Source organism: Tachysurus fulvidraco, chromosome 24, assembly GCF_022655615.1.
Source record: "Tachysurus fulvidraco isolate hzauxx_2018 chromosome 24, HZAU_PFXX_2.0, whole genome shotgun sequence".
Classification (NCBI taxonomy): domain Eukaryota; kingdom Metazoa; phylum Chordata; class Actinopteri; order Siluriformes; family Bagridae; genus Tachysurus; species Tachysurus fulvidraco.
This window is the reverse complement of record NC_062541.1, coordinates 11107943-11120036: the sequence shown is the minus strand read 5'-3', so window position 1 is coordinate 11120036 and position 12094 is coordinate 11107943. Positions and strand designations below refer to the sequence as shown.

At 35.7% G+C, this 12094-nt stretch overlaps 1 protein-coding gene across 3 annotated transcripts; it reads left to right on the top strand.

Moving 5' to 3' along the window:
- Positions 1–3185: 3185 nt before the first annotated feature.
- On the top strand, positions 3186–11908 carry tmem106bb (transmembrane protein 106Bb). 3 transcript variants are annotated; one of them, XM_027175779.2, is made up of 11 exons: positions 3211–3293; positions 3399–3461; positions 3544–3688; positions 4688–4798; positions 5904–6148; positions 7295–7358; positions 8918–9077; positions 9193–9333; positions 9507–9556; positions 10212–10265; positions 10386–11908. In XM_027175779.2, exons 5-11 carry the CDS (start codon positions 5944–5946, stop codon positions 10513–10515), a joined length of 804 nt encoding a protein of 267 aa, XP_027031580.1. In that variant the 5' UTR covers positions 3211–3293; positions 3399–3461; positions 3544–3688; positions 4688–4798; positions 5904–5943; the 3' UTR covers positions 10516–11908. The 3 variants fall into 3 exon arrangements, with proteins under 3 accessions (XP_047663855.1, XP_027031580.1, XP_027031581.1); XM_047807899.1 differs by lacking the exon at positions 3399–3461 and having other exon boundaries at positions 3186–3293; XM_027175780.2 differs by lacking the exon at positions 3211–3293 and having other exon boundaries at positions 3422–3461; positions 3567–3688.
- Positions 11909–12094: the final 186 nt, after the last annotated feature.

The following is a 12094-nucleotide window of genomic DNA, read 5'->3' as shown; positions in this document are numbered from 1 at the left end:
TTACACATATATGAGCAATTTTGCACACACTATTTTTAAATAATTATTTTAATTGACGTTTACAGTCTTCTTCTTCTTCTTCTTCTTCTTCTTCTTCTTCTTCTTCTTCTTCTTCTTTTTCGTATAATAATAATAATAATAATAATAATAATAATAATAATAATAATAATAATAATAATAATAATATCATTATTATATTGCTATAAATAAGACAATTTAAGGTTGGTGTGTATTTTTTATATACAGTAGTCAGGCTTTATATACTGACTAGCACCATAAACAAATGAGAATTTAGCAGACTTACATCAGTCATAATTGTTTATTGTGTTTAAACATTTAAGATGTTGTCGGTTACCTATTCAAACAAGAGAAAGTAAATGCATAAAAAAGAATCTATGTAAGTCTTTGAAATCTTTATCTCCACTGTTGTCTACAGATAGATATATTGAGCATTTTCTTAAACACAAGTGACATAAGTGATGAGTGATAACAGATTATGATCAATTCCTGATCTTGTTTTAATTTGTACCTCTAGATGGAAGTTTTCACTTATTAAACAAAATAAATCAACAAAATGAAAATGAAAATTTCAGCTAAGGAAAAAGTTAGGAGAATAATAGTTAGTATTTCCCCCCTTTGGCTCAAATAACCACAATGAGCTGTTTCTACTGGTATGCTTTTATCATGTTGCAAGGTCCAGTTCCACTTCAGCTTCAATTCTTTGACAGATATTCTCATATTTTCCTGAAGCACCTTCTAGTACTTAATGTAGAAATAGTGGATTCTGTGATGATGAGCTGGTCGTGCTGCAGCAAAGCATCCACAAATCATAACACTTCATGTCTGCACCTGATGTGAAACACCTGTAGATAATTTTATTCATTTTAAGTACAAATAACTGTGGGGGTGTACTCAATTTTTCCTCACCAGAAATTCACATTTTTTTTAGATTTCATTTTACATATTTTGTGCTTTTTATTTGTTTTGTTATATTACCTGAATTATCCAATATTGTTAAAATGAAGATTAAATGGCCGTATGTTTAACTATTAAACCACAGGCTTTTATTAGGTGTCTTAATTTTTTCACATGACTTTATGCCAAACCTACCTGAAGTTTGTTGAAATAGTCTTGAAATAGTCTTGCAATTTGTCGATAGATTAAAGAAACGTACAGGCTGCCTCTTCAAAATTATTACACTGCTGAAGATTATTATAAAAATTTGTAGCATGCAGTATACTTGTGGATTATTAGTGGCTGTCTTTTTTCTAATCAAAAAATATGCAGTATTACTTTCTCCATCCATTAGTAAGTGTAAATCTCATCTAATTTACAGTGTAATTTTGCATACTCGAAAAAAAAAACTTACTGGAAATAAAATTCTATCCTGTGCAGGATGTCGTACTTTGTATGTATGTGTATGTGACAAATAGAATTTGATTTGATTTGATACTCAAGCTAATTAAGTTCAGAAAGCAACACAGGGAAAGAAAATTCCACAATTTCAAACATCACCTTATTTTATAATTCTCTTTTAAGTTCAATACTGCTACCAAATTTCAACAGTTCCCATTTGGTACAATGGTACAGCTTTGGTGCTCTTTTCTAAGTCTGCTCAATCTGTGATGTGACATTCTATTTAACATCTTCAAACTAGAATAAAGAATTTGTTTAATTTCCAGTAAGAATGTGCAAAATTAAGGCATGCTGATAGACTGGCCCTTAGTTCTGTGGTCTGTAAGAGGTGTAGAATGTTGACTGAGTTACATCAATATAAAGTGAGCTTTCTCTCCAAATATCCACAACACTATACCACATTATCAAAGCATTCATAGTTAGATTTATATATGCAGCTGTGGGAGTTAACCATATTAAAATCCTTGCCTATGATACTTATAACACTTGGGTAATTAATTATCCAGTGCTGAATATTTTCAATCCTGCCTTGATGCCCGATGAGATAGGGACAGGCTCCCCGTGACCCGTGAAGTTATGATAAGCGGATAGAAAACGAATGAACGAATGAATGAATATTTTCACTTATTACATCCAATAAATTGGCTTTAGAAGGATTATATACATAAATGTTTACTAGACCTAAGGTTGACTGGCCAAGAAAAGCCACCAATAAAAGAAAATTACCTCAGGGGCAAAATGTAATATCTCACCAGCAAAATGATTTTTCAGTGGTGCAAACACTGCTGATCGCTCAGTGCCATGAGACATCCATATATCATTGCCCCACTGGGACATCCAATATTTAACATCATCCTGTGTGGAATAGGTTTCTTGAAAACAAAACAAAAGATGGACCTGTGCTTTTTAACAAACAAAAAAAGTGTGTTTCAGATTGTTTTTTTAATTCTCATTCATTAACTAATGGCATTATTAATGAACAATGATTAAGAAGAATCAAAACAATGGATTCAAAGGAAGATAAACAAAGCAGAGCTGTGATGACCAATTTTAAATGTCAATCTAAAAACATTCAGTTTGAATATGTTGAAAGTTCAAATCTAGTTGTTTTAGTTTAAAGGTACCATTTTAGAAGAACATTATGGAATCTGTGGAAAAATCTCAACACCTTCAAAAAACACATGCGTTTAATATGATGTATGATGAATGGTTAGACAGATCACCAACTAAATATGATGTGCATCATTTGAATCTCTTACTATTGGTGCCCCCTTGCCCACCCTCCAGGACTTGTACGATTCAAGAACCAGAAATAGGGCAGGAAAAATCACTACTGACCCTTCACACCCTGGACACAACCTGGACACAACCTCTCTCAGCTTCTCCCTTCTGGCAGGTGCTACAGAACTTTGCATACTAAAACTGCCAGACACAGGAACAGCTTCTTTCCCCAGGCCCCTCATAATTTAAACTCCCCATAATTATATTCCCTGCTTCATATCTATAAGTACTGCATTATCAGAACTGTCAGTCATCACATCTTTGCACTACTATGCACTTCTCACACTTTATGTACATAAATGATCTGTCACATATTCTGTATTCATATTTAATACTCGTACTGTCTATTGTATCACATCTGCATTGTTTTATATAGTCTGTATTGTCTTGTATAGTATAGTGTTATTTATGTCTGTACTTCTGTGAGTCACCAACAGCTGGAACCAAATTCCTTGTGTGTCAACAACACACTTGGCCAATAACCTTGATTCTGATTCTGATTCTATTACACTTTTTTAATAATCAAGGTTTCATAGATGATGCAATTTTACTGATTTCAGCTTTACAAACCGGTATTAGTGTTTTTACTAAAACAGGTATTGTTCTTTAAAAACAAATGTTATTATCGGTATTCTTTACAAAATGTATATTGTTCTTTACTAAACAAATAGTAACATTGGTGTATTTTTTTTACAAAACAGGTATCTCTGGTTTTCTTTACAAACAGATATTTGTATTCTTTACAAAAACAAACAAACAAACAGGTATGTTTGTGTAAACTATAAAATGTAAGGGTGTTTTTATTTTTTATGTACTTTGATGCCAGATGTTTGTGTTTTCATTCAGGTGTCTCATGTTTGCCTTCTCAGCAGTCACCTTCGTTGACTGCCCTTCTACCACTCAGGTGCATCTGTTTCTATTCCTACAACACCAGCATCCAAACCCCATAGCCGCTGCAGCTCTGTGAGGAACTCCAATAATATACACAAAGGTACTAAAGACGAATTCTAATTTTGAGCCCTTACGGTTTGAGGTGAACTGATTGATGGCTTTAGAAGGATTAATCAACAAATTAGTTTGCTTTCAATTATTAAAATGAGGGTTGGTTGCAGAATAATATAAATATTAATACAAAAATTCAAGATAAACATTAGAAATATTTAAAAGTGTTTGTATTTATCCCCAAGTCGTGGCCTAATGTTAGAGAGTCTGACTCGTAATCCTAAGGTTGTGGGTTCGAGTCTCGGGCTGGCCACGACTGAAGTGCCCTTGAGCAAGGCACCGAACCCCCAACTGCTCCCTGGGCACCGCAGCATAAAATGGCTGCCCACTGCTCCGGGTGTGTGTGTTCACGGTGTGTGTGTGTGTGTGTGTTCACTGCTGTGTCTGTGCACTTTGGATGGGTCAAATGCAGAGAACGAATTCTGAGTATGGGTCACCATACCGTATGCCACGTCACTTTTCACTTTCAATGAGCAAGTCTGAGGTGACTGTGGTGAGGAAAAACTCCCTTGAATGGTAAAGGAAGGAACCTTGACAGATCATCCTCATATGGTTATAAATATACATAAAAATTGAATAGACATTTTTGACTGAACTTGCCTTAGAGCGCCACCTTGTGTCCAATGACCTCCAATTCCAAACACTACCTGCACTTTTGATAACACATAAATGCATGTTTATGAAAGGTACATGCACATCACTATGTCAATTTATTTTATGCATTAGAAGCATCTCAGAATCATGATGTAGTTACGCGTGTAATTAGAGAAACGTGTCATTGCAATACAATCAATACAATCAAGTTTTTCTAGCTGATCACACTTACTCATCATGTCTCTTCTCTTCCGGCATAACAACGTCTCTATCCACAGGATTTAATGACAATTTGATGACGATAACAAAATGTTGTGCATATGCCAATATGTTCTGCAGTAACAATTTTAGATGATTTCAAGCTTTACCGTGTTATTTAACACACTTCCTATAGGTGGCAGTAATGCTCCAACGAATGTTGTACCATAAACCACAAGAAGAAGAGAAAGACTTTGCGCAATAAACAGAATTTGGATAAGAGGACTCTCATAGAAAAGAAACGACGGTAAGAAAAAAAGCAGTTTGATAAAAAATAACGTGTGTTGAATTCTATATGTTATGTTCTATCCTGTGCAGGATGTTTTTGCTTTACAGTTGACCAGTTACAGTTACTAGTTCTTGCTAACATTCTAGCTAGCATTGTAAACATACACTAGCCACTAGCTGTCTTTAATATGTTATCCAAGTTATGGCCATAATGATGTGTTTTTAGGCTTATTATTTTGACGTGTGAGGTTAAGTATTAAATATCTCCTAGATAAAATACTAACATATACTGCAGCTTAGTTTGTTGACTGTCCTGACCAAGGTGTTGGCTGTGTTTCAAATGACTGTATTCGCAATAACAAGTGCACTTCACGTAGGAGCCATTTGGGATTAAGCCCAGGCCTAATTAAGCCTGGCTAATTTAGTCAGGTGTTTTTATTCATTAACTTTTCACCATGTTTTTCCTGTTTACTGTAAATTATGCCAGATGCTAAACGCCTACCACAAATGTCATCTCAGATAGCAAGTCAAATTAAGAAGCTTTTATTATCATTTACACCATATATAGCTGTTGCATTACACAGTGAAATGAGACAACGTTTCTCCAGGACCGTAATACTACATAAAGCCAAGACAGAGCTATAAGGACTTAGTAAGTTAGTCCTAGATACATAAAGTGCCTCTGTGCAACCTGGTATAAACAATGTAGAAAAAGACAGACATGTCAGTGCAGGACAAAAGACAAGACACGACAGTGCAGGACAAAAGACAAGACACGACAGTGCAGGACAAAAGACAAGACATGACAGTGCAGGACAAAAGACAAGACATGACAGTGCAGGACAAAAGACAAGACAAGACATGACAGTGCAGGACAAAAGACAGGACATGACAGTGCAGGACAAAAGACAAGACAAGGCACAAAAGACAGTGGGCTAAAACGGTTAAGGTTTATCTAATACCTCAGCTAAATATTGTATCTGTGCTGTTCATGCAGTCACCATAATAGACTAATAAAGATTGTGACACTCTTTGGTTGGACGTTTATGAATGTTTGTTGACTGTCATTTGATTTGTGTGCACTATTTTTTTTTTTTAAAATGTTATTCCTCTGTGCATTGTAGATCTAAGTGAAAGCTTAGCTCCAGAAGGCCAGGCGTGATCATGGGGAAGGCACTGTCTCACCTGTTAAAGCAGACATGCCATGAGGATGGCCATGCCACCATGAACTCTGGACCTGAGTATAACCGCATGCCGAGTGAGGATGTCAAGGGCAGTGGAGATGTGTCTCAGTTTCCGTATGTGGAGTTCACTGGCAGAGACAGTGTCACCTGCCCAACATGCCAAGGCACTGGGAGAATCCCACGAGGTAAATGTTGCATCATAATTTGACCACCTTTCCTGGGTGGGACCTGGATAGAGTTAGACCATGGAATGGTCTGATGAGCATAAAAATGTCTTCCATTCCCCATTCTACGTATGTGAAAGCAACAATAAAAAGATAAATAAGTTTTAAAGAACATGAACACTAAGAGCATAGTACCTTTCAGAGGTTTATTATCTCCATATATTTTACCACTCCATTTTATTAACTCCCAAAAAAGAGCTATATGACTAACAATAATAATAGTTAACGAAAATCAAATTTCAGGAGGGGCCAAGGCCAAAATAAACAAACAAAAAAAAGAATAACAAACACGTGGCTAACCTCAGAAAAAAAGGTAGCAAATCTATTCGATACTATGATGGCAAAAAAATAAACTCAAAATAATTAGAAAGTACTGACGAAGGTAATTGGTAACATTAGGAGCTAGCACATTCAACAACCAGACAAGGAGCTACAACAACAAGCTGGACAGGACAAAGACGGAGCTCAGAAGAAAGATCTTGGGGGGGAAAGTAGATTTTTCCACCTCTGGCAATTTCTTCTTAGCTTTGTGCAGCCTTACTCATGCCTGGTAAGCTGGCACAGATGAGGACAACCAATGGCGAACACAATCCTTCTGACACGAGATAACAATAAGAATAAGTCACTAGGCGTAACTCACGTTATGGCCTTCACAGTCACCAGTTTGCATCGCAGTTAGCTCTCAATCTAATTAAATGCCTGGAGGAGATTTGGGTTTTGCTACCTTCGTCAACAAAACACACTGAGGGAAGACCAGACACTGTGTTTTTACGCAACATTCAGTTTGTTACCATGAAGGTGGAATTATTTTCACATTTGTCTTTTAGTGTCTTGCTTGCTGACATTGCTGTGAGAAGTGACAACGCCATTTACATTTTAGCGTGTTTTATCTCATTTTTATCTTGTGTTAGATAAAAACGTGAAATTTGTGTGTTGTTGCATCAATCGGTTAACTTTAATAACAGAAAAGTGCTTCACAGTTTCACAGAATTTCACACTAGGAGGAACACAGGCACTTGACTAGGGTACAGATGGCACTTGATTTGATTCTACTACACTGTCTCATCAAAATTGCTATAAATCTATCAAATTGTTTTTTTGTTGCAGGTCAGGAAAATCAGTTGGTGGCGTTGATTCCTTACAGTGACCAGAGGCTGAGACCAAGGAGAACGTAAGAACCGTTTGGCTACAATGATCGTGATCTAACCGTATGAACTTTATATATGTTCTGTAGAAATGTCATTGGAAGTTATATCTAATATAATTTAGAAAATTGAAATACTGCTAGAGTAAACCCAACTTGTAATAAGGATGCCACCGATGCAACTAGAAAGGTAGGGCTTGTACATAAGCATATAGTGTTAATAATGCATTAAATTAATTTGTATTTAGGCCATCCTTAAAAATATTCTTGTTTGCCGTAACCCGACCGACCCGGTCAATTTAGGGCCGACTCAAAAATTTTATTTATTTTTTTGCTTTAAGTCCGACCGACTTGCCGGTTGTAAATTTGCGTTAAGACGGGCCATTTTTTTTTTTTTACTCCTCAAACAACTAATACAAAAGCATTAAAATAATATTAATTATATTTTAGTAAGTATTGTAAATATATAAATTGCCTAGGACTACATACAAAGGAAGGCTACGTTCTTTCTTTTAAATAAAAACCCGTGACGTCATCTATGTTTACCGGATGTCAAACTATGCCCTGTGCGTTCGCTTCGTCTCATGCTCTCATTCACTAACAGAGTCAAAGGTTCGCGCTTGGTAATGATGGCTGTGGCTGCAGTAAACAAAATGTTCACGGTCACCGTTCAAAGTCATACGGGTTCGGGCATCATAATACATCTAAAAAATTCATTAAAACAGCTCGACACCGCTTTAACTTGGGGTTTAAAATGAGGATTGCAATGCTTTAAAATGAGGTTTGCAATGATGTGCCCGAAGGCATGGGTCGAAGACCCAGTCTGTGACGTCACGATATGCTAATTTGTGTCATACCTACATGATAGTAAAATTGTACTTATTTTTTTTTCGTTGAAACTTGGAAAAAAAAATATAGACCTACCTACTGGTCCATTTACTGTTACTGCAAACCAAAATATTTTTAAGGATGGTCTAACAATATTCACTGGTCTGTTGATTTAATGATATTTATTCCAAATTTAAAGCTAAAGTCATGAAGATCAATCAATCTTGTCTCGTACTCCTCACCTCTGCACACCTGTTCCTCACGTGTTTATTGTTATTAGTATTTAGTTGAGCGGCGTTGCCAAACTCTGTTGTCTGTCGTCTTTTGTCTAGTCTGTGTGCTTGTTTCGTCTTTTTTTTTTTTAAGTTAATAAATCCTGGTTATTTTACTATATCCTGCATTTGGGTCTGTTTTTATCCCCGTGACGCTGACACATTTAGAAAGTAGAAAAGTTTACAAGCGCACTTACACGTGACTGACACTGGAATCTGACCCCCAACATTTTAGTTTCAAAGTACATTTAGATTTAAAGCTTGATTTTAAAAATACAAAATATTTTATGACTAGTGTTAAATATTTCATTATCACCCAATTATATCAGATAAAAATGTATTCATTTAAAACTGCATCATTTGTAATACAGATTATTAACCAGTTTTAAAGAAATCTGATGAATTCTTATTCTGCTTAGTTTTCCTTATGTTTTCTACAACTACAATAAGAAATACAACAATTTAATCATCATGTGTGTTTTACAGAAAGCTGTATGTGTCAGCCTCGGTTGTTGTTTGCCTGCTGCTCTCAGGCTTGGCAGTGTTTTTCCTTTTCCCACGCTCCATCGACGTGACCTATGTGGGGGTGAAGTCTGTATATGTCACCTACGACCAGGCCAAGCACATTGTGTATCTCAATATTACTGTAAGCATTTATCAGCATTTCAGCTTAATCTTCACCGAAGCAGATCTAGAAAGCTCACATACAACCACAGTATAATATATAAGTAGTAAAAGGAAGGTTCTGGTTTCTTTTCTAGAACACGTTGAATATCACTAACAACAACTACTACTCTGTGGACGTAGCCAACATCACAGCTCAAGTGCAGTTCTCCAAGACTGTGATCGGAAAAACACGCATTAGCAATATAACCACTATCGGCCCACTGGATATGAAGCAGGTAAGCATTTTACAAAGAATTTTAGATCGAAAAATCATATTTCCTGTTAACTGCCGATTCGTTTGATGCTATACTGGTGTCGAAACATCGCTTTCTCTTTCCGGATCATTTTGTTTTCAAGCTCAGAATTCTTCATTAAGTCGCTGTATAAAGATATACTTTCTGTGTTTCAGATTGATTACATGGTGCCTACCACTATAGCTGATGAAATGAGTTACATGTAGTAAGTATGCTTACAGTTTGTACACGCAAACACACCAAGCTCGATGCCGCACATCTTCAGAGAGCACTTTTTAAATATGTGAGGAGACTTGAATAGAATCATTTCTGTATCTCAATGCAGGTAGAAGTCATAAACATGCCTATGGCACTCTAGGTGCATTTGTACCACATCCACAGTCATGCCACTATAGCGACTATAACAATGAGCAGAAAACCCGAGGAGCTTAATCCTTCTGTTGTGGTTTTGTCAATTTAGTAAAAATTTCCTACTTGTCCCAACCCCCCCCACACAAAGTTCTCGTTCGGTACAGTCTTCATGTTCCAATAAGACATGTTGCAGTGTCAACTAAATTTGTAAGGCAAATTTGACCTAGCAGCCTAGCATTTCATAATCACCAAGCAAGTTTTTTTCTATGGTTTGTGGTCTTGAGTTGTAAAATGAAACAAATTGTGGATTTTACTCATGAACGAGTGCCATAATTACAGTTAAATGTGTTTTACACACAAGTCTGAAAATCTTATGTGCTTACTCAAGAGGTACAATGCAACAATAGGCACTAAATATTAATAACAATAAATCTTTTTTTTCCCCTTAACAGGATATCCATTTAACATTCAACAAAACTTATTTCATTCCTTCTTTACTTATTTTTCAGTGATTACTGCACACTGCAGACTATCAAAGTGCACAACGTAGTGATGATGATGCAGTAAGTATTCCGCCGTAAACACTTGGATATTTCCTGAAGTGAACCAGAAGCAGGAGTGACTCTAATAGTTGTCTTTGTTGAACGAGTGAGATAACGTTTCACTTGTTTGGACTCTTTCAGGGTAACAGTCACCACGGTGTATTTTGGCCATGCTGAACAGGTCTCTCAGGAGATGTACCAGTATGTGGACTGTGGGGGAAACACTACATCGCCGCATGAGTACAATCTAAGAACTCCTGCGTCAGACTAATGCTCAAGCTCGAGGGTACACTGTGTTTGTCCCTTTTCCCTGCCATCACCATGTCTGTTACATTCGTTCAAACCGCTTGACGTGCGTTTGTTAAATAACCAGAAGGTTACAAAATTATGAGCTAAGCACTTTATTTTCCAATCTCCCAAGACCTCTGAATTCTGTAAAGTACTTGGAAATAGGAAAACTGAAAACCACTCACAGCTGTATATTCACATTCTCTTTTAATGTCTTTGTCAAAAACACTTTAATCACAAACACTGTAAAACTTGATAAAACCACTGCTTCATATTTAAAATCCAGTTAAAAAAAGTGCACTTTGAATACTTTTCTGCTCTAATATAGATTAAATGTTTATGATTGACAGAGTATCTGGACTCTGATAGATCCTGCATGATCTGTTTAAAAGTATGTGTAGCATATTACTAAGTAAAATTATTTATTAGACGTTTGTTTACCTCCTGGCAATCACAGACCCTCATCTGCTGCGTCTGCAGTGGATATAGTTGTTTTCTATGGGGTGAAGATTTGCACTTATTAGTGCACTGAATAGGATTAAGTCTTAAACGCTTTCTCTTTTCTTCAGCTTGCTAACAACGCCCTTTTTTGTGCTGTCAGTGATGGAAATGACCTTGAGCAAACATTTGTTAGAATACAATGTATGAAAGAGCAAATTGGTTTGAAAAAAAGGAGCAAAGTAATTAAACTGTCAGTGTCTGAATTTATGCTCAAACAATCCAAAGTACAACCACACAAGCATTATACATATGTATATACAGACTGTATCACATTGTGTTGAACCACATCAACGTTTTGTGTTGATGAATCGTGCCATTTTTACATTGTACATCAAATGTGGATGACAGCACTTTTAAAACTTTTAATCCAACTTTGTATAGAAGCTTCTGGTAAAAACCATTATTAATCAAAAACTAATGAACTGAATATTAATCAAGCTGATACTGTGTAACGTATCACATCTCTGTAACATGTCCGTTAACCTTTTTTGTTTATATGGGTTACATAAAAGTGATGCGTTATTAATCACCGAACCCAATGACTATTTGTTTCAAAGTCATATGTTTGTTCTTGCACTCGTCTGATAAGGATCCTGATTTTCCTAATCTAATATAGTCAAAATATACAACAAAAAAATGGCTGAGGTGTCATTATATTTAAAAACTGACAGTGTGTGAAGTTTATATCTGTTGTAGTGTTGTTTCAGCTTAAGCTTCGTTTGCAGAGTTTTAACAAAGAGATTAAAGAATAGTTCTAGATGCTGAAAGTATTGTGTAATAAAATGTAAAAAAAAAAAAAAAAAAAGGAACTAATAGTTTTGGTTTAACTGAATCCTATTTTCTTGGCTTGAATAAAGGTATAAATCCTCTTGTGACTTCTATAATCACTGTTGCTTATTTTTGATAATGTTCCATAGATATTGAAGAGCTGATAGTGAAGGTAAAAATTACAATACCATTATGTGTAGCATCCATTAAAAAAGTGTTTTTTTTTTTTTTGGAAAACATGCCATTTTCTATTCATGAAAATATAGTTGCTATACAAAAGCATAAGAGATAAA

What these genes read in the sequence shown, in the direction of transcription:
- tmem106bb (XM_047807899.1), top strand. Translation starts at nt 5,944, where the DNA reads ATGGGGAAGGCACTGTCTCACCTGTTAAAGCAGACATGCCATGAGGAT. An exon ending in TTGTGTATCTCAATATTACT is followed by an intron (nt 9,078 to 9,192) that starts GTAAGCATTTAT and finishes TTTCTTTTCTAG; the next exon opens with AACACGTTGAATATCACTAA. An exon ending in GATGAAATGAGTTACATGTA is followed by an intron (nt 9,557 to 10,211) that starts GTAAGTATGCTT and finishes CTTATTTTTCAG; the next exon opens with TGATTACTGCACACTGCAGA.